General features: G+C 49.6%; 3 protein-coding genes across 3 annotated transcripts; 1 reads left to right on the forward strand and 2 right to left on the reverse strand.

Annotated features, from left to right (window-relative positions):
- Positions 1 to 1,195: 1,195 nt before the first annotated feature.
- Positions 1,196 to 2,218, reverse strand: UCRPA7_5868 (hypothetical protein; the record flags this gene model as incomplete). Its single annotated transcript, XM_007918412.1, has 1 exon — positions 1,196 to 2,218. One exon carries the CDS (start codon positions 2,216 to 2,218, stop codon positions 1,196 to 1,198), a length of 1,023 nt encoding a protein of 340 aa, XP_007916603.1.
- A 6,553-nt stretch (positions 2,219 to 8,771) lies between these two features.
- Positions 8,772 to 11,271, forward strand: UCRPA7_5869 (putative signal transduction protein; the record flags this gene model as incomplete). Its single annotated transcript, XM_007918413.1, has 3 exons — positions 8,772 to 9,740; positions 10,306 to 10,477; positions 10,727 to 11,271. 3 exons carry the CDS (start codon positions 8,772 to 8,774, stop codon positions 11,269 to 11,271), a joined length of 1,686 nt encoding a protein of 561 aa, XP_007916604.1.
- A 206-nt stretch (positions 11,272 to 11,477) lies between these two features.
- Positions 11,478 to 12,944, reverse strand: UCRPA7_5870 (putative vacuolar aminopeptidase 1 protein; the record flags this gene model as incomplete). The annotated part of the gene is made up of 2 exons (XM_007918414.1): positions 11,478 to 12,761; positions 12,828 to 12,944. 2 exons carry the CDS (start codon positions 12,942 to 12,944, stop codon positions 11,478 to 11,480), a joined length of 1,401 nt encoding a protein of 466 aa, XP_007916605.1.
- Positions 12,945 to 21,696: the final 8,752 nt, after the last annotated feature.

Genomic DNA, 21,696 nt, shown 5'->3' on the forward strand with positions numbered 1-21,696 from the left:
GAGATTATTTGCTCCTCTTTGTTGCCTCAAGCACCACCAGGACGACCTGCCTGACACTTCAGATATAGACGAGATACAGAAGCACTGGTCTAGGACCAGGCAATTTTGAGTTTCTCAAATGCTGATGAACATGAATTCTCCGTCGCCATGTCAATCTACCTCAGTACGTATAGACGTAGACGCCGCAGTGTTAGCCTCCATATAGTTTGTCCTATCTATCTTATCCGCAGCTGTCATCATCGCCGCGTAAACCATCCACTCAAAAACCAGCGCAACAGCTGGCAGGACTTTCCACGTCCCACTCAAAGCTTTGACTTCGCGCAAGCCCGGACACGAGGTGAGTGCTTCCGCCGCCTCGACGCAAGAAAGTCCTGCGGTCTGTGGAGTTTCTTTTAATTTTCTCCATAGAATGTGCTGACAGATGCGATCAGCTCAACGTTGCTTTGGAAACGGGGAAGCTCCGGCTTACCCATCATTCTGCACCAAAATCATGAACTCCGTCTCAGCTGGGCAAGTCCGCTGCACATCAGTAAGGACATCAGTTCATACCGTCAGTCCAGAACATCGGGGAGAAGACATGATCATTCAAAATTGCAGTTCACGGCACAGTGTATTTGGAAAGGAGAGAAAGCGATATGAGGTCACCCACACGTTCTTGATTTCATCTTGAAGAGGTATTTCAAGCCTAAGTAGCTAAACTACTTTTTGTCTTGTTCCAACGCCAAGAGCAGAGTAGACAACAAGCCATTCTCCCGCACTTTTGTCTTCGAAGTTCGTTCATTAGCCTAGCCGACACCTCCTGGCCAGCAACAGGCGGCATGTAGAGTTGATAGAAAGAGAATATGAGCGATTGACTGAATACAAATGCGTATGGGGTACTCATAAAAACCAAATAATGCCACTCCGGAACGACCGTGATTAAGGGTAGTAGTATAGGACCACTCGGATATTCCGTTTCCTATGCGAAACACCTTGTTGGATATGAAGCCCGATGATTGAACGCCGACCAATGCATTTGAGATAAGGAAAACCAAAGCGACCGTAGCGCAGCCCTTGAGGACGCATACTCAACTCCAGATAAGTCGATGATATTATAACATGGCTGTCAAGCCAACACCTCTTCCGACCCTGAGCAAGCGGAAATTATGCCGGGTTCGGGGAGGGAAAGACGTCACAATCCCATTTGTAGATAATATTAGTCGGGATTGGCGATGAACAGGCGTCCAGTCGTGAGCGTCATTGTTCTCTCGTCGACACTGCCCCTCCTACGGAGATCATCGACGTTCTTGACGCTCTTTTCTCTCGTCACCGTCGCGTGCGCAAGGCTATTGCTCGCGAGCCGTGCAGCGCCCATATCAGGGACGTTATCTGCGCGCTCAGCACTGCTGCCGCTTCCCGTGCTTTGAGCGCGGCCGCTGGCGGAGTCGTCCTGCAGTCGAAGTTCACCCGTCTCTTCCACCAGGCTGCCTGTTCGTTCCGGAGTGTCACCAGGGCTCCACCGTCTGCTGCCTGTTTGTACTAGTCCACCAGAAGAGCGGTAATTCAGGCCTCTCCTGCCAATGCTGCCAGCAGTACTGCTGCGCCCGCTACTTCCAGTTCTACGGTGATGCAGGCGTTGCGTAATCGCCTCATCCTCCTCGCTATCCTCGCCTTCGACTTCTGTTGCGCTCAGTCGTAGAGGCACACCGCCGACACCAACGTAGTTGCTATCCGGAGTATATCCGACTACGCCGGGCTTGCCATGGTGTCGGATCTTTGCGGCGACCTTGCCGCCTGCACTACTGAGGCCTGTTGATGTCCGACCACCAAGCCCACCAACTGACAAGCCTGTGGCTCCTGATCCGACAACCTCGAGGTTCGCTCTCATCTTTGCAGCTCTCTGGGCCGCAAGAAGTCGTGGATCCTCATACTGGGCCCGATCGCACCAAACAGTCGCCTTCTGCTTCCGGAGCAGAGCGACGTAGCTGCTGGGTTGTGTGGAACCGGCAGAGCGAGAGGAAGTAGAGCGCCGAAGGTCGGTGGTGGGCGAGGTGCGGTAGGCGGCGGGAGGTGCCATACCTGAGCTTGAGACGGTGCTGAATGTGTTGACGGAGGGCGAGCGGCGGTTGTGGGCAGACTGTTGTTGCGGCTGCACCAAATGCATCGGCGTGGGCGATTGTATTTGTGCTGGGAAGACGTTTGAGGACGTTGTGCGGGTGCGGGAGTGGCCATAAAGCATTTGCGGCGGCTCGGCCTGCCGCCTCCGAGCCATCTGCGAGTCCAGCATGATTATGTGCAGATCCCGGGCATATAGGGGAGCGGACGGTATGTTTTCGGCGTCTGTATCGTGATGGGAGAAAGTCGAGGAATATGTATCGTAAGGTCGGGGAGAGCAGGCTGGGAGGCCGACTGGACAAAGTGGAGCTGGCCCCTCTCAAAATACGTGAGATATGGGGGCACCACAGCCGTTCGAGCTACCCGCTAGCTCTACGAGCGACTTTTTTCTTCTTGGTCTCGACACCCGCGAGTAATGCTGCCTTGGTTTTGTGTTGTCCGACTAATTACGAGAAAGCGCAGAGTCTATCAAACTCTTGAACTTCCAAGGCTCAGCACCGCGGCTGGCGGTGAGCTTGTTGAAGGAGGTTTAGGTGAACTGCCCAGAGGGGGGAATGATGGTTGGGTGTAGATAGGTAACTTGGGTAGGTAGGTGATGTAGGTGCGGAAGGTGTTTGGCGGTGGGAGCTGAGCTGACTTTTGAGGCCTGGCGGACAAACTTGCTACAGAACTTGTTGGTGACCTTCAACGTTGCATACATAGTAGTTCGGCAGGGTTTCCCTGAATCTGTAATGCGTGTGCTGAGTTGATGGACTGATGATGCTATGTCCAATATGTGCTGCTGCTATAGGCGCTATCCAAGGCGCATCCGCCGTTGCAGCCAGCGGGTGAGCAGGCAAGGAAGGGGAATGGCCCTCCGTACTATAGGCCCTTACTTGTATGTATGTATGTATGTATGTATGTATGTATGTACATGCAGCACAATACTGGTCCGGGTAGGGGGGATGAGGTCGGGATGACGGTGTGAGTGGCCACCACCCCGATTCAGAAAGGCGAGTGCTTGTGTGCTGGACAAAACAGGAAGACTGATGCAGTTTCTGTGAATCTGCGAGCTTGCGGAGAAGTGAAGCCGACGAGATGGTTGGTTGGCCTGTCGTCTTTATTATGATATGGGGATTAGTCCGGCCCTGGTCTGACCGGCTTTGCTTTGCTTTGCTTGCCTGTCTGGTCTGTCTGACTGTCTCGATCGATTGATTCCGGTTGAGCTGCAGCAGCCTGGAAGAGCTGGCTGGCTGGCTGGCTGGCTGGCAATTGACTCGTGGGTCCTCTGGAGTGGCCGAATGTGGGCGGGCGCGAGTGGGTGAGAATGGATGGATCCTGAAGTGTCTCTCTCTCCACCTTAGCGCTGTGCAGCCAGACACTCCACTTCTTCAACTCACTAGTGTACTCTGTAGGTGGCTACCTGTGCATTTTAGACTGCCCACCAGTCCCGGGCTGGTCGGCACAGCGAACCAGAGCAAAACAGACCGGAGGCGCCAGCGAGTGAGACTGGCAGACTGGCAGACCGGCACTTAACTGCGACTGGATGGATGGGCGAGATGGGACGGGGAGGGAGCGGGAAACGGAGACGCTGCGGCTGGGGGTACCGAAACCAAGCTGAGGGAACCACCGAGGAAGTCCCTGGTCAATGAGCCAATAAGCCCGCTAGAGCAGCCCTGACCTGATGTAATGTCTGTTGGCCAGTGCTGTTGATCACCTCTACTGCGCAGTAACAGGTTCGAAATGTTGATGTAAACCGCTCTTTGAAAGGGAAAGTCATCGACAAAGATCGAGATTGCCTTTCGGCTCTTCCAAGACACAAGCACACAAGGACCCCAAGGTTTCCTTCTCTCTCACTCTCCAAGGTCTCTGCTTGATTCACCTTGCGCCCTTGCAAGCTTTCCGCTGGCCCCTTTTTAGGATCCTCTCTCCTCGTGTTGTCGGGGATTTTCGAGGTCGATCACCCACTGACCTGCACAAAGGGTAACGTAGTAAGTGTGTGTATTTATGGCAGTGCAGTGCCGGTACGCCCGCTTGGACAGAGCGCTTGCCTGGGCCTTGAGGCGAGAGCAGCCCTGGAGATCTCCACCGCTTTCGAGATACGGCAGGGTACTACGCTTGGGCTAGGTGACGAGGAATTAGGTTTCGTAGCGTCAAAGAAGACCGTTGATCTTCTTTCGCGTGAACAATAGTCTAGAGTGAATATGACTTACAGCTGGCTTTGCTGGGCCCTTCGGGGTTGGGGAATCTCGCAATCTCACTGCCAGAGTTTAGATGGGCCTCGTGATGGGCTTGGCGATAAAGAGTGGGGGATTCGCTGAAGACGTCAGTTCGGGGCAGGTTTGCCCAGGGTCTCCTGGCTTGCGGCCTTTGCGACAGACAGCTCTCCTCCCTGGCCGGTCCTCTTCGTCGTCGTGTTCGCGTTCGGCCACCTCTTTCGCAGTGTACTGTACCTTGTTATCCCTTCAATGGCTCGAATGGTTCTTGTCCTGTGCGATTATCAATTCATGTGCATGTTCGTTTTCATTGCCGTAGACTGCCAGCCGGGCATAGAGTCGCACAGTACTGCATAGATGAAACATCGTCCGAGCAATATGTCATCATTCGCTATCGGCACCTCGGAGGAAGAGCCAGCGGGCCCTCCAGCACGCTTGGGCGAACGCATCTACATGGGGGGCAAGAAGAGTCCATGCCTTACCTGTTTAATTGATACAAGACAATGCACATGTGCTCATGACTGGGAGGGCAATACCTGATGAGTTTGCACCATTAGAGATAGATTTCAGGTAGGGCCAGTGTCGCATACATATAGCCTACTTGTGTTCTCTACCGTGAAGACATCTTCAGCAATACCTAGAAGCAATGATTGTCTTGCATGCAGCGATGTGCTTTCTTCTAGTCGACGCCTCCGGAGAAGGCCGCCGTTGTCCATCCCGCGCATACTTCAGCTGAAACTCTCCGTCTTAGTAGAACTAATAGTTCAGTACCCACCTCAACGGCGCATTTGTTGATGGTGCTCCCACCATCAACGGGCACTTGAGGAAGTTAATTAAGATACAATCGGTACATAGGGGCCGCTTGGGTGCGGTAGACGGACCCTGATGGTGGCATTTGGCCAAAATCTACTGACCGTAGTGCCTGGATGTGGTAGGATTTGGAGAAATGAGAAGCTGCCACGAGGGTTGTTGGGCTGTAGAGGATGCTGCATGTCTCAGCTCAACTCCAACAAATGAATTACTTGGCGACCAGGCGTTTCTCCCTGGGCAGTTCTTGGGTCGCCTCAATCACCCACAGAAGGGTGGTTCAATAGTCTGGAAAGGCATTGAAAGTAAAAATAAAAAATGAAGCCATTTCACTCGGGGAATTACTCATCTCCGCCTGACATTCTCGCATTTATTTTTCCAACACTTAATGTATCATTAAGAAAAGATCGTGTACAACTGTGAACCCTGAGAAATCTCTTTAACGAGTTGCATTGCGACTCGATTCGAACGGACGTCATCCCGCGACCGTTTCTTGCCCAAAGCCGGATCCAAGTAGCAATATCATAGATCTGTTATTGACACCTCCTCCCGACAGGTAGGTTCACAGGAGCGCGATATAGGCCCCTGTTGACCTCATATCTACCCCACATTTCAGGAAGTCTAGCACCCTGTGTCACGCCATATGGCCCATGCTCTCATGGAGTCTGATGAAGCGCGTGCGGCCGGCTCAGCACTTGAGTGGATGCTCACCGTCAAAGCCCCCGGCCAGGTATCATGAAAATGTACTCTACACGCCTGTCGGTGTTGGGTGGAGAGCCAATGTGCCCTTGTGTGCATGCAGATGCAGCTGCAGTAGGCAACTTGAACCCCACCGCTTCCTTGCATGCGTGCTTGTCCAGCTTACCACCGAAAATTGGCCAGTTGTTGTGCTTACACCAGCTTGCTGGAGACAGGTCCGAGAGATGCCGTTCTAAACAGGTGCTGGACAAGACTGGCGGTGGAAGAGGCAGATAGTTGCTGGCGGTGGAAGCATTGATTCACCCTGCGCGGGGCGCTGATCTGTTAATCGCAATGCTTATCATTTCTGTTATCCGCAGAAGGCCCAGGAAGTTGTGATGCCTTCAATAGCTCGGTGGAGCTAGATTGATTGTCGACAGGGAGGAGCAGCGCGGGGCTCCGGGAAGTTTGCTCCTATCATCACAAAATTGCGAGCGCAGACCGCTAGCCATGATAATCCCTAGAAATCACGACTAGCTTGAACACCGTGAAAGCAGTGACTAAGCACTCGATGTAGCGGTCAAAAGGTCCGTGGAGGCTGACTACTTCATTTCGTTATGATTATCCTATCTCGGAAGGATGAAGCCATCGTGAACCTCCAGAAAGGACTAGAAGTGCAGCGTGCCTTGGAAATTCCTAAGCCAGTCACATAAGCTTGCAATTGGCGGCTTGGCGCCGACTTGCGCACTTTAGACAATATACTACTATTAACCTGACAGGCCAGGAACAGGCGGGACAAATCGGCTTGCCCTAAGCTTGCCGTAAGACGGGTAGGATTGATGCTGTTGTTCTGGCGTTGTCGAATTTGCAAGAAGGGGATTCTGGAAATTCCCCGATGACGCTGTCAGATCCCGATCTGCCGTTCCAAGTCTCCAGCAGCAAGCCCGTCTCATTGCCCTGTTCTGCCCACGCCGTCAGCGCTTCGCGCCAGGGGACATCGTCTCGAATTTCCTTGGAAGCTGCATCTGGCTTGGCATCGTTTTCCAAGGTACCTAGGTAAGCCTTTTGCCTCAATGTAACGGCAGTCGGGTTTCGGCTGTCAGCGCGCGAGACGGGAGGTCCACGTTTCCCTTGACCCTGATTTCATGATCTTCGCTGTCACCATCCGCATGGTGTGCATAACGTCATGAGTTGGCCTTGGTGGGATTTCACTAGCTGTGTAGACTAATTGTTGCGGGCATGCAAGCAATCCTTCAGAGCCTGGGGATGCACCACACCATGACAAGCCGGCCCTGGTTAACTCTGCTGCCACGATAGGTGCTTCCAAATAGGCAAGCCACAAGGCCGACTGGCCTATATTGTTGAAGTCCACGAGTTTCCATCGAGCACATAAATCTAACGCAGCGAAGAGCTCACCCAAGGTGGCCAATTGCCCGTTTATCCCCATAAAGCGTTCGCTTTAGGTGCGAGAAAACGAGCCTTGTCCCTTTCCACCTACCGGTACTGGTTCCTTATGAATGTGAAAGGTCAAGTAACTGATAACTGTGCTGAGCATATACAAACTTGCTCGAGAAGAGGAAATTGCTGTGCGCAAACTGCAAAGTGCGGACCCCAAGTGATTTCAGAACACTTAAGTAACACAGCATGATACAGTTGAACAATAACGGTAGTCGGCAGACCGATGTCTGAGACACTTCATCGTCCAACGAGATGGTTCTTACCACATGGTGTTATCTTGCGGACCAAGTAAAGACTGGACCCGATCGCGAGAATAGATGAGCCCGATTCAAGCCAAGCTCCTGAATTCATGAATGGTGGTTTCATACCAGTGCTTACTCCTCTGCGAAAAGCTGGTTTCTGGAGGCTTCCAATTGCTCGTTGTGTCAAAAGGTCTGGCTAGAGCCGCATCTGTATACAGTGGACGAGTTGCACGTACAATGTAGATCACCATCTGCCTAACAGAGCACAAAAGGTCCAATTTCTCGTCATACAGTGGGCAATTCCAATGTCAGGGTCTCACCGAGCGCCAGCTCTGGTTAGGCGGCATTTTGCGTGGATGATTGGCGTTCGGCGATTGGTCGCTTCCCCAAGAACGCGGGGGCATAGCCAGGCGAGCAAGGGACCTTGAAGATCAAAGCTTCGGAAAACTTTTGACGCGCCTCACCAGTAATTGTCACCTTTCCACGTACCAGTCGAACAGCTCTCGGGGTACGCTGAGGCGATTGCTCAGATTTCCTGACGCATATCACAAAGCCACAACTCCGATCTGTCAATGGCCATCGACTATCAAATTCGAACTTCCCGACATTCATTGTCCGTGACGTCATGAAGTTCGCGAAGGAACTTGAACGGGACTGTGTCCCAGAATGGAGGATCAAATATCTGAACTACAAAGCTGGCAAGAAATATGTCAAGTCTGTCAGTCGAGCGATCAATCGCACAAATGGCACTCCATACAGCTTGACCAAGAGACCCGAGATATCGCGCAACGGTAGCCACAGTTTTCGAGGCTCGCCATTGGGATCACATCGAAGCAGAGCCGAAGATGTGGACTCCGATGATTCGGATGGGAATGACCCTCTCCGGTCGAGTCCCGCGCCGATGGGCCGGACCCCGAAGCCGCAGAGACCTGCTAAGGCCATCTCCATTACAGGCGAACGACAAGGTCTCGCCCACGATCGCGATAACGATATGCAGTATGGTAGTTTCGTACCAACCCCTCCCCATCTTCGGACACCAGCTGCGCAGTCCGACTCTCGAAATACGTTTGAGCTCCCAGCTCCTGCCATTCGCGTGCCGTCGAATACCAGCGAACCATCCCCGAAGCCGTTAGGAAATACCATCACTCGGTCACTTAGTCGTATGGCGTTACAGCGGAGCACGTCGATGGCAGCCACTATTCCAACAGCGAAGGCGCCTTCAGCAGGACCGGGCATGCCAAATCTGACTCCTAGTGATATACAAAGCCCTCGTCAGAGGTTCCGGAGGATGTTCACAATGGGCACTCCCTCAGAACGCCGCATGACCTCCAGAGGAGATGTCAAGTTACATTCCTTTGATGAGGTACGAGAGCGAGAACGAGAGTTCTTCGAGTTCCTGGACAGCGAGCTAGACAAGGTCGAGACGTTCTACAAGCAAAAGGAGGATCATGCTGGTCAGAGACTTGCCCTCCTCCGAGAGCAGCTACATGAGATGAGGAATAGGCGGACACATGAAATCATGGAATCTAGACGGCGCAAGGAGCAAGGAGAGTCCGACGCTAATGGGCATGAGAATGGGAAAGAGCATGAGCACCATTCCCTTTTCGACCCGCTGAAGGCAAAACTATTCAAGCCGGGTCCGAATTCAAGAGCCCTGCAGAAGATGCCACAAACGCCGGTGTTTGCAGGAGCGTCCAGAGAAGAGAGGAGAGACTACACCCGCCGCCCTCCCGAGTCAGATATTCCATACAGAACGGCGAAGCGAAAGTTGAAAGTGGCCCTCCAGGAGTTTTATCGAGGGCTGGAATTGCTCAAATCATATGCTCTGCTTAATCGGACTGCTTTCCGGAAATTAAATAAGAAGTACGATAAAGCCGTTAATGCAAGACCGCCATATAGGTACATGAATGAGAAAGTCAACAAGTCATGGTTCGTCACCAGCGATATTCTTGACGGACACATTCATGCAGTTGAGGACCTATATGCGAGATACTTCGAAAGAGGAAATCACAAACTTGCTGCCGGCAAACTTCGCAGCCTCAGCCGTAAACCGGGCGATGAATCAGGAAGCGCATTTGTCAACGGTTTGCTCCTGGGCGTCGGAGCTGTTTTTACAGTTCAAGGACTTGTATATGGGGCGGAGCTGCTCTTTGATTCGGATCCGATTGTACGCCAACAGACGAGCTATCTAATGCAGATCTACGGCGGATATTTCCTCATGCTCTACCTCTTTTGCCTGTTCTGTCTGGATTGCAAGATATGGACAGTGAACAAGGTGAACTACCCCTTCATCTTTGAGTTCGACACAAGAAATCATTTGGACTGGAGAGAGCTCGCCGAGTTTCCAAGTTTCTTTCTACTTCTCTTTGGACTGTTTTTCTGGTTGAATTTCACGCGGTATGGTACTCCAGACATGTACCTGTATTACCCAGTTATCTTGATATTCGTGTCACTCGTCATATTGTTCTTTCCTGCACCGATCTTGCGTCACAAAGCCCGAAAATGGTTCCTATACTCTCATGTAAGTTGTGCTCGACACCCTTTATGAAACCAACAAGACTAATCTCTTCAGTGGCGTTTATTTTTCGCCGGTTTATACCCAGTTGAATTTCGCGACTTCTTCATGGGAGATATATACTGCTCTCTGACCTATGCTACATGTGTAAGTCAAGCTAATTAACGAATGGCGCGTTGCTAATTGATTACAGAACATTGAACTCTTTTTCTGCTTATACGCGCACGCCTGGAATAACCCAGTCCAGTGCAACTCTAATCACTCCCGGTTACTGGGTTTTTTCTCAACTCTACCACCGATTTGGCGTGCGCTACAGTGTATGCGACGTTATCACGACACGAAGAACGTCTTCCCACATCTCGTCAACTGCGGCAAGTATGTGGCCACGATCATCACTGCTGTTTGTTTGAGTCTCTATCGTATCAATGGGAGCCACGCCAACCTTGCTCTATTCATCACCTTTGCCACCATTAACGGAGTCTACACATGTAAGTAATATCGTGCTTGTCGCGAGGATATGTCACTAATGATAACAGCAATCTGGGATCTCTTCATGGATTTCTCTCTTCTGCAGCCGAACTCTCGTCATCGTCTACTCCGTGATATCACTGCTCTGAAGAGTCGTTGGCCATATTACGCCGCCATGGTCCTCGATCCAATCCTACGCTTCTCCTGGATCTTCTATGCAATCTTCACACACAATACTCAACATAGTACAATCGTGTCTTTCTTGACAGCCTTCTCTGAAGTCACTCGCAGAGGGATGTGGACACTCTTCCGAGTGGAGAACGAACACTGTGCCAATGTCGCCCAATACAAAGCTTCTCGCGATGTGCCGTTGCCATATCAGATCGAGACTTTGGTTGAGCGGGTCAGCATGGAATCGGCTCTTGACCGGATACCCACCGCCGCAAGCGGCAAGTCAACCGGTGTGGAAATCAGTGGAGGGGCGAGCAGCCGCGTTCCAACAGCGAATCTGGACAGCGAAGAGCAGGGCACTCCAGACGACGGTACCGTGAGGAGGAGACGTGCAGATACGGTCGGGAGGAGGTCCATTGCGCGGATCATGGCGGAGGCTCACAAACAGGACTTTGAGAAGCGTAGGAAGCCCGAGACTCCTGTTCCTGAGGCCGACGATGAGGTCGACGCTGGACGAAGCGATGATGACGATGACGACGATGATGATGACGATGAGACAGGCAGTCTGTTAGACGAGCGAATGGAGGTACGAGAGGCGGAAATGCTGCGAAAGCCTACGGAGGAAAGAGAAGATAGTAATTAGCATAATGGTGGACTATACACATGTTGTGTTGTATTGCATTGCAAAGCGAAGAAAGGACCGCATCAAGCATAATGAAAATCCGTATTATCTCCAACTCCTGCTACTTCCATATCTATCCTACTGTATAATTACGATACTGTACATGTATTTCATCCTAAAACCTATTTCTACCCACCATCGCCCAACTCCCTTACACCTTCCATTCCTCAAGCGTGCCATTCAGCGTCAACCTCCTCCCACTTGTCCAGGAAGCCCTTAAAGAACTTAACGCCCAGGCCAGGGTCCAAGGCACCAGTGGTGGCGCGAACAGAGTGCATGCTGAGCTGGGGCAACCCGGCATCTGCCGCCTTGACACCCATCACACTGCTCAGCGTCGGGCCAACAGTGCCACCCGATCGGCTATCATTGCGAATCATGAAGAGCTGGTTTTTGCAGCCGCTCAGCTCAGCGACGCGGTTGCAGATCGCTGTGCTGATACTATCGGTGGTCATATGACCATTCGAGTCCGCGCAAACGGCCACCCCAACATTCAGCAATGGCATGTGCTGGTCCAGGTACCGCTCCAAAAAGTTCGGGTTCGCGGCGTGCGTAACATCCGCAGAGACCAAGAATGATCTCGCATATGTACGGCCAACGACACCCGGGCCGAACTTCACATCGGCACTTTCAGACAGGGCCTCCACCGTGCGTTCGATGACGTTCGGCAGGAAGTTTGCTTTTGCGCCCTGTCTGAGCAAGCTACCAATCTCCTCATCGTCGAAGAGGGCGACGAGCTTGATTGTACCGTCCTTCGGGTTCTGATCAGCGTGTAGAAGACCCATCAAGGCGGCCCAGCTACAAAGCTTGTCGTCAATGCGTCCCGCGAAGATGAATTCCTTGTCCATGCCACCCACTGTCGCCGGCTGGATATCGAACAGCTCCAGCTCCCAATTAACAATGGTGCTGTAGTTTGAGATCCCCAGCTCCGAAGCAATCAGCTTGACTAGCTTCGGCGGCTGCGTCGCAACGAAAGAGCCAGCCTCGCCTAGAGGCTCCTGCGCGCCTGAAGAGCTTTCTAGGCCGATGACAGGAACGGCTTGCGTTTCCTTGTTGTTTGAGCCCATCATGCCCACGCCGAAATGTGGCGCTAGAGTGGGCACCTTGGCGATTGGCCAATCCAGCTTGACGAGCTTGGTGGTTGTCTTGCCCGTCTCCTCATCACGGACAATAACGCGACCACCAATGCTCAGGTCGCGGTCCCACCACGTCTCGTTCAAAGCTCCCGCATATGGCGCGACACCTAGTTGTACATAGCCTGCTTTGGTTGGCCTGTTACTGACGGGCTTGAGCTTTGCCGTCAATGCATCGATATGTCCTGCGATCATAGCCACTCCATTGCCAGGCTTGTATTCCTTGCCAACGGTGAAGGCAATGAGGGAGCTGCTGTTCCGCGTTACGAAATACTTTCCGCCAGCCTCAATCGTTCCGGACCAGTCATCGCGGGCAGGGAGCTGAAAAATAAGACCAGGTCAGCTAAATAGTAAAATGACAGCGAAGGGCGTAACTTTAATTCTTACCTCTTTGAAACCCAGCCCAAGCATCTTCTTCTTGAAATAGTCTACCGCATGGAATATGGTAGGGTTCTCGGTCAGAAAACTGCAGAACGGCTTGGTGAAGTACTCGGGCTTGATCATTCTATAGAGGCAGATCTTGCAAGCATCGCGATCTGGTGTTATAGAGACCCGCCCCTTCTGCTCAATGTTAAGTCCCCAGGCACATCGTGGACAAACTTCATTTTCAGTGGCAGTCTTTCCTTCCATCCCCGACAGAACGAAACTTCTGGACTCCGCCGAAAGCTCTGGCTCTGCAGGCTTGCTGGGGCTGGGAATGGCGAGCGATGCGATCGAAGACTCCATTGCAGCAGCTCGAAGTGAGAGGTTCGAGCTCCTCGCGCGCAGGAAATCGGGCGTATGCTTAGTCATTTCGGCAGAGCAAAGTCGAGATGCAGCGATGACGATGGAGGTTCGTTGGCGACGATGAAGATTGTCAAGTTGAGATGGCACAATGGCGAAGAGACGAGCGGAGGCAGGTGATGGTGAACAGGCGGTCACAGGATGGTTGTTGGGAAGTCACAAGAGCTATGTTAGTCCGAGTTGCGCTTGTGCGAGAGCTCTTATCGGCCGCGCTCGCTGTTGGTTGCTAGGGTACGCCCTGGTCTAGGTACCTTGCCTTAGGGCGGGCTCGCCCGCTCGCCTAAGGAAGAATGGGAAGGAGCTTGATCCGCATATTTCGTGGGGAAGGAACAATAGCGTTACACTCCTTGGTTCTTCACTGCGCTGATTCGATTATTCCACTTCACCATCACTGAGATGACTCTTCAGATCGACCAATGACTTCGCTGGCTACGTCAACTTGCCTACTGAGGTACCTAGCAGCTGCGACAAGCGCTCAGTACCGTTCTCGTCGGCGTAAGCGCCCATTCTTGAATCGCGTCTAATCTACGCCATTCTTGTCCTCTGCTCGTGGCTTTCCATTACTTACATGTATTATCCTTGATTGATGCATTCCCCTAGATCTGAATTATACACTATTATTGAGTTATAAGCAAGGCTTGATACGTGATATCCTCCGACCAAATATCAGCATGGCCGTCCATACTGTCCGGAACGATTTTGCTTATGTCTAAGGATGACCTGCTCAGCGACTTCAGAGAATCTAGCTGAGACTAAGTTTGTAGAACGCGCTCCTTCGAGAACTTATTTCAATGCGCCATCAGCGAGGTTTTGCGGATGTTCAGAAGGCTCAATGCATATTGAACATCTGGTCTACAACTAGGGTTGTGATCCAATGACGAAATTCCTCCGTATCCCACAAGCAAGGTGGCCCAAGAGTCCATTCAACTCTCAAGAACTCATAATATCTAGGTCTAGAAGATGAGGTTTATACATCCTAGGCTCCAGTGTTATGTACGACCCGCTCATGCCTACGAAAGGGTCCCGTGGCCATTTGAACAATGAATTATGGAGCGCAGCTCTTGAAACTCCATATTGAAATGGCAAAATCGGTGGTCCCATGATGTATTGATCTTAGAATACGGGATTCTGAAATAATACGAGGTGATCTTCAGAAACGTTACAGAGGCTGAGAGCGGGCTAGAGGCTCTGTAAGGCGCTGAAGTGTGGGGAGCGTCGGTCGTTCCAACCTGATTCAACTCCCACCACGCACACCCGACCACTCAACTCCATCGTCTACGTCGCACGGAATTTCGGGATAAAATTGAGCTTCTTGGTCTGGGAAACATGATGCGATTTCCTCCGCGGCTTGAAGCTGTTTTGAACGGAACCCAGCAGTGTCAGCGGGGCTATTAAATCACGTTTACCGTACTCCTCCGCCAGGGTAATAAGTGTTAGTTTGCCACGGGTACCACTACCTCCTCAACAGGGCATCACGACCTTTGTAGAAGTTGATAGACCTATAGAAACTGACAGAATATTCGAGAGCTTGATGAGTACTACGACAGTCTGCATTGAGTATCTTCACCCCTTAAGTTTTTAATGTTTAATACCCTAGCAGGGGAGTATTACCTGTGCGAGGACATTATGCTGATCACGTTGGAGGTATAATTATTCGTTCTTTTAAGCATCGTCACAACGGGCGCTTCTCTATTCTCAATCGCAGAATCTAGAGTTGTTGGCATTGGCGTCCCTCAGACGGTCAAGCCGGGCGCTACATTCGATCTTATTGTAGTGAGCGAAAATTATATTCAATCCGTCCCAGACGTGTCACTCGCCACTCGCGGTAGGCTATGCCAGTGGAACTCCTCCCATTGATAGTCTTGGACGCTTTGTAAATGCCTTCTACTTAGGAAGTAAGTCAAGACGGGCCAGACTTTTATGTCCAAAACATTAGCCTGGAGCAAGCTAATTTATACAAAGCTGATAAATCAAACCAGCTTGAGAACCTCAACGAAACAGTTACCTTGCCAGAGAATGCTGTAGCTGACCCAGCTACATTTACTGTCAGCCTCATCAGTCTCTATGGCGCTGTCTATAGTCCGATTTTGACCCCTTTCCATGTTTCCTTTGCAATTGGCGATGCCACTAGCACGAATTACGCCTTTAGTTCTGTCTAAACTATTTCAGCATAGAGCTAGATGGATCAAAATCCTGCCGTATCTCGACACGAACCACAACGGCGAAAAAGATCAGTCATATGAAGCGTAGAAAGCATACGGCCCCCTTATCAAGGTATTTTGTGGGGTCTTAATACACGAAGTCAAGTTGTCATGATGGGAGGCAGATACATTACGTTCTCAGACAAAATACCATTAATTTGCTTATGGGGGTACTTCTCGGCTTCGTCTCTATCAAAGATAACTCCAATAAATGACTTGAAGTCCAGGATTTCAGTAAATCACAGGGCCGCAACCAGATTAAGCCCCTCTTTAGTGACGATAGACATTGTCGACTACCGCTGTCAGTTCCCTATACGCTAATATAGCTAGTAGTCAATAAGTCAGTAAGATTTTTTGGTAGTCTAGATGCATATTGCTTGCTCGATACATCCGCATTGTCGATGATTTATGGTGTAGGTTCTCTGGCGATTCCTTGCTCGGCTCCGATGTGTGCACGGACTATATCTGGTCGCATGCCTGACCTCACAACCTGAAACACAGCCAGGGGCTGGCAATCTTCGTTCTTACTTTCGTAGCCAAAAGAGAAAAAATATTTTCGTCCTGGTATGAAGATTCATACTATCATCAAAAGAAAAGATCCTTTTTTTTTTTTCATTAGTCACGACTGCAGCTATCATTTTAAAGGTCATCCACACGCCTCAGCTGAAGTCTCCGGCTTTGAACTCATAAGGCGAACAGTCCAGAATCGTACAAATTTCTCAAGTCAGAAATCGCCATCAAGCCTAACAATGCGCGCAATCAATATTGCAATCACAATATGCTTCATTGCGCTTGTTACACAACTCGGTATATTGTCTGAAAAGCCTGGTAGCGACCCGGCAGAACAGAACGTGATCAAAACGGCTTTCTGGACGCTTACGTTCAGCGGTTTGGTCACAAGCATCTGTGCCATCACAACATACAGTCTTGGAAGCACAGACCATGGTAGTGAAATAGTGGTGTGCCTCCCCTATAGTGTTCCCACGGCAGCAATCACTATACGCGCGCACATCTTCGCTGTTGGAGGCTATGGGCGGAAAGAATGGAATTACATAAAGTCTATACCGTCACGAACAAGCGATTTTCTTTGGGAGAGGGTAGTGGATGCATGGAGATTGACAGAAGATGAGTTATCGCGGCTGGGTTTACTAGATTTCTGAGCATTATCGGAGCGATGGAAATTTCAACTTTTTCCCATACTCAAAGAGCCCACGTGGGGACATGTTAGCTCTTAATGATGATGAGATGGAGCTGCAGACCTGTACAGTAAATGGATGGGTTTTAGTTTTGGCTGGGCGGGTGCACCTGCCCGGTCAATGTTTCATAAATCATACCATGGCTATTGAGAATCAAGCAGCTCGTCGACCTTTGCAGCTAATCACACTCTGGAGCTAATAGCTAGAAATACACGTGGAAACGAACCATCTCGAGGTTGCGCACAAACCCTGGGCCGTTCAGTGTTCTTTCAACGATGCTGGGCTGGTTGGTTGGGGAAAAGGAGATGACTAGAATAAGAGTTAATCATATGGGACAATCCATGATGGAACGTTCATTGGGTGATTATGCTACCTCACCTATCTCATCATGATAGGGCTTCCCCGCGTAACTTTGCCTCATCGAAGGCAGATAAGTGGTTTTGCGAGTGAACCTGGGGTACATCCATGTATCTGGGGCGCGATCGATGTCTCGCCAATAGCACGCTATGTATCGGTAAGCATTGACTAGCAAGTGTGTAGCACCATCCTAAAGCCGGAGACTTATCATCTCCTCATTCTCTTATCAGATCACAGGACTGTGACAGCGGACAACTCCGTTGATAAGATTCGTTGACAATAAATTGAATGACTGTAGCGTCTTTATTTAGCAATCGACTTCTACTGAGTGCTTTCGATCTATTTCATAGCAACCCGAAGATCTCATTTTTGTACACCAAACTAAAGATAGATTGTGTTGCCAGAATGAGTACTGTGAGTAACACAATCTTTCTCAAGTGCAAGTTGCTCCGATTCCATCTCTTTTGCTGCAAAGAATCTGTACGAGTGTGTGAATGAATCACCTTTCACAATTGTTCTTCGAATGATATCGATGTAGGATGCGTTGAGATAGAGAACAAAATACTAATACGACAGGATATGTTGCAGAAGAGGTTTGTTGTTCCACTGGTCGACTTCTCTAAATATATCAATGGAACGCCCTCTGAACGCGCTGCATGTGTAGAAGAGATCAAAAGCGGGTTCACAACGTCCGGGTTCTTGTTGCTACAAAACAGTGGCATTGACCCAGATCAATTAGCGAATGTATATTCATGGAGCGAGCGCTTCTTTGCCTTGCCCACGTCTGAGAAGGAGAAGAAACTCAATATTGATTTTGCAGCAAATAGAGGCTATAGTCGCCTATCAAGTGAGAAGACAACAAACGTATCTGATGCAGATGGCATTGCAGCGCTACGCGAAGAGGCGCCAGACCTGAAAGAGAGTCTTGAGATGGGTAGCGAGCCGGGTGAAGGCTATCCCGACAAGCCCTATGAGAATCCTTGGCCAGAAGCGCTTCCTGGCTTTAAACCAGTAATGACTTCTTTCTTTAAGCGTTGCGATGAGCTGCATCATGTTGTTATGTGTGCTATCGCAGAAGGATTGAAGCTCCCAGTGGACTTCTTCCGGCCATACGCAGGGAAGGGCGATCACGTTCTACGCCTTCTTCATTATCCATCTATTGATCCCGAAATGCTGAAGAGCAATTCCACGGTGCGAGCGGGCTCACATACGGATTATGGTAGTGAGTATTATCTGACAGTGGAACTCCGCGTAATTCTCGCGCTAAAAGAATAAGCAATCACACTACTCTTCACCGATGACAGCGGTGGTCTACAAATCCAATATCCCGACGGAGAGTTTTATGAGATCGATCCCGTCCCCGGTGCGGTTGTCATCAACGCTGGTATGTATGCCAGCTTATCACAATACTATTGCAAATTCTTGGCTTTTCGATTGGCTGACACTCAGAATAGGTGACATTCTTCAGATCTGGTCAAATGACACAATCAAATCGACACATCATCGTGTGATGCCGCCATCTAAGCCGAAGATGACTTCAGATGGTAAAGTCAAACCACGATACTCAATAGCTGTATGTCACAGACTGGACATAAATCATGGAATAAGGAATTACTGAAACTCAAGTTGTATAGTATTTTGCCCACCCCGACCATGACCTATTATTGGACACGATCGAAACTTGTTACGATCAAGTTTCACAGCCAAAGAAGTACGAGCCTTTGAATCCGGGGGATTGGATGATTAAAAGATTGACGGCTACTTATTAAATTGTGGGGTGCGACAGGGAGGAGTGCCACCACCTTTCATAGACAGGAGCCATAAGTAATTGTACATGTATTAGAATTGCCCTAGGGGATGTTTGTCCCCCAACACTAATATAGGCAGGCCCTAGACGCTTCGCAATGCTTTCCAGTTCAGTATAAGCCGAATCCAACACCCGTCGTGCCGCAGAAGGAAGCATGTCCATGTAAACTCATACAGACTTGTTTGGATTTTGTATCAATTGCTGTTTTGAGGCCTCTATTAAGAACCTTCGCAACCGAGCTCTTAGTAAACGTGTGTTTTTGATGAGTTCATCTAATATGGCGCAAGTCCTCACATTTGATCGGAGACCACAGAGGGAGTTAAACTCTTAATGACGATCAGCACTGCCTACGTGTTGCCCAGAGTATCAACCTCTGCGTCCTATCACTTATCATATGCAGACACCCTTGCTTACCCCCAACTTAGGCAACCTTGGCGCAGTAAGCTTATCTGCAGAATTACTGGATGGAGTAACTCAAGAGTTTTCAGACGTGCTTTATTGATCATGAATGCACCCATGCTGAAGCTCGGACGAACTCCACGATGTTTGGCCACAAGCATCGCTTACACAAAGCGCTACTAAATGGCGGTCCCTCTCCTACCTCCGTCGCTTGTCGAAGTTTTTAAATCTCACCACATGCGTCTTGTTACATGGATTGTCCGACCAATCAATGTGTAAGTTAGGGTGAGTCGACGTGTCGATTATCCAAGCCGGTTATTCATTTTCCGGGTGACGAAGTAGTCCCACAAGTCCCTTAGGAGTCTTATATATGCTAGCACCTTGGGGACAGTCTTGCTAATTACAGTGCAAAGAGACTGGGTAATCCAACCTCTCTTTGAGTTGTAAATTTTTGTTCGCGAGGTCTCAACATTAATTCTCTAGTTCCGTAGGCAGAGCCGTAACTCTTGTCAATAATTCATTCAGCATATATTGTGTCATATTGGCATTCATGAGCGCTGAAACAGTCCCCTTCGCCTTAGTTGGCCTTTCCGGGGTTCGTTCTATGTCACAAATCTATGATAGATCAGACTTACTAATGATGAATTCTCAGTTATTGTTATTATACGTGATCCTAATCCCAGTTTATCGTCTTGCGTTTCATCCCCTCCGGCATGTTCCAGGACCGAAGCTCTACGCAATTTCATACATCCCACATTTTCGACTTCTAGTCTCGGGAAAAGCACATCGCAAAATCCTTCAATTTCATGAGAAATATGGCGATACTGTGCGAGTTTCGCCGAATGAGGTCTCCTTTGCGTCACCTGAGGCATGGAAAGAAGTTATGGGATACAGAAAAGGACTACAGGAGGAAAATGGCAAGGACCCTGTGTTCTACAAATATCTCACCAGCCCTGGAAGCATTCTCGGTGCTAACAAAGAAGACCACGCCCGCATTCGTCATATATTAGCTCCCGGATTCTCAATCCAAGCAATGCTCAACCAGGAACCAATCATTAAAGGATATGTTGATTTGCTGATCAGCTGTCTTCTTCAACGATGTGACGGGGGCAAGACTACCATTAATCTCGAGCGCTGGTTCAATTTTGCCACTTTTGATATCATCGGCGACTTAGCCTTCGCTGAGTCGTTTGACTGTCTCAAAGTTGGCGAATATCATCCTTGGATTTCGCTTATTTTCAGATCAGTGAAATTGAGCGCATATCAGTTCGAGTTACACAGATTGCCGATACTGTCTAAGTTCATCAAAAATCCTACGCCCAAAGACCTGCCCGAGAAAAGTGCTCAGCATCTTGCATTGACAACCGCGAAAGTAACCAAGAGGATCGAACTAGGTGCAAGCCGTCCAGATTTGATAGAGTCTTTGGTTTCGAAAGAGGGGCGCGACAGCAAGGTATTTGTTCCTCAAAGTCTACTAAGATCAGAGACATGCATGATAGTCTAAGAGTTAACATATTGGCTGTAACAGAAATTGACCTTCCAAGAAATACGAGGAACTGCACAAACTTTGATTGTAGCAGGCTCCGAAACAACAGCTACGGCGCTGACTGCTGCTGTTTTTTATCTAACCACTCATCCTCATATTTTGAGCAAGTTAACCGACGAAGTTCGGAGCTTTCGAAATGAAGATGAAATAAGCTTCATTAGTGTTCAAAATATGCGTTATATGCTTGCGTATTGACTTCGTCACCGTCGGAATCATGCAAATACTGATTCGGATCCATCACAGAGTTTTAGATGAAACCCTTCGTATGCATCCTCCGGTAGCCAATATGTCTCCAAGAGAAACTCAGCCCGGTGGGACTTTTGTGTCCGGCTATTACATGCCTGCTGGAGTATGTAACTTGACATATGACGAGATTATTGATCGTAAATGCTAACAATCGCGCAAGGCAACGCTTGGCTTGTGGCACTGGGCAATTTACCACAACGAGAAAAACTTCTTGATGCCGCATTCGTTCATTCCTGAGCGTTGGCTCGGTGACCCCCGATTCGTAAATGATAAGAAAGAAGCCTTCCAGCCATTTTCTTACGGTACAAGAAATTGTATAGGAAAGAAGTAAGTATACCGAGTGCAGGAGATATTGACAAACTGACGGTCGTGTGTAGCCTTGCGTACGCAGAGATGAGAGTTATACTTGCTCGTCTAGTGTGGAATTTTGACATGAAGCTCTCAGATGGCTGTAAAAAGTGGGAAGAAGAAGAGCTAACATACTTCTTCTGGGAGAAAGGACCGTTGAATGTATACTTAACTCCGGCAAGGAAATCGGCCCCCAACAGGAGATAGTCCCTATGTAGTATCGCCAAATAGCCCCTTGGTGGATATCAATCTTTACCCAATGCTGGCCAGCCCATTCTGAAAGGTATAATCCACTTCATACATGCATCTCGTTTAGGGCCTAGAGCAAGGATGTACGACTAGATTGAATCGCTGCCTGCTTGTTGTACTCACC

This window comes from Phaeoacremonium minimum, assembly GCF_000392275.1.
Source record: "Phaeoacremonium minimum UCRPA7 unplaced genomic scaffold PA7_03_scaffold_435, whole genome shotgun sequence".
NCBI lineage: Eukaryota > Fungi > Ascomycota > Sordariomycetes > Togniniales > Togniniaceae > Phaeoacremonium > Phaeoacremonium minimum.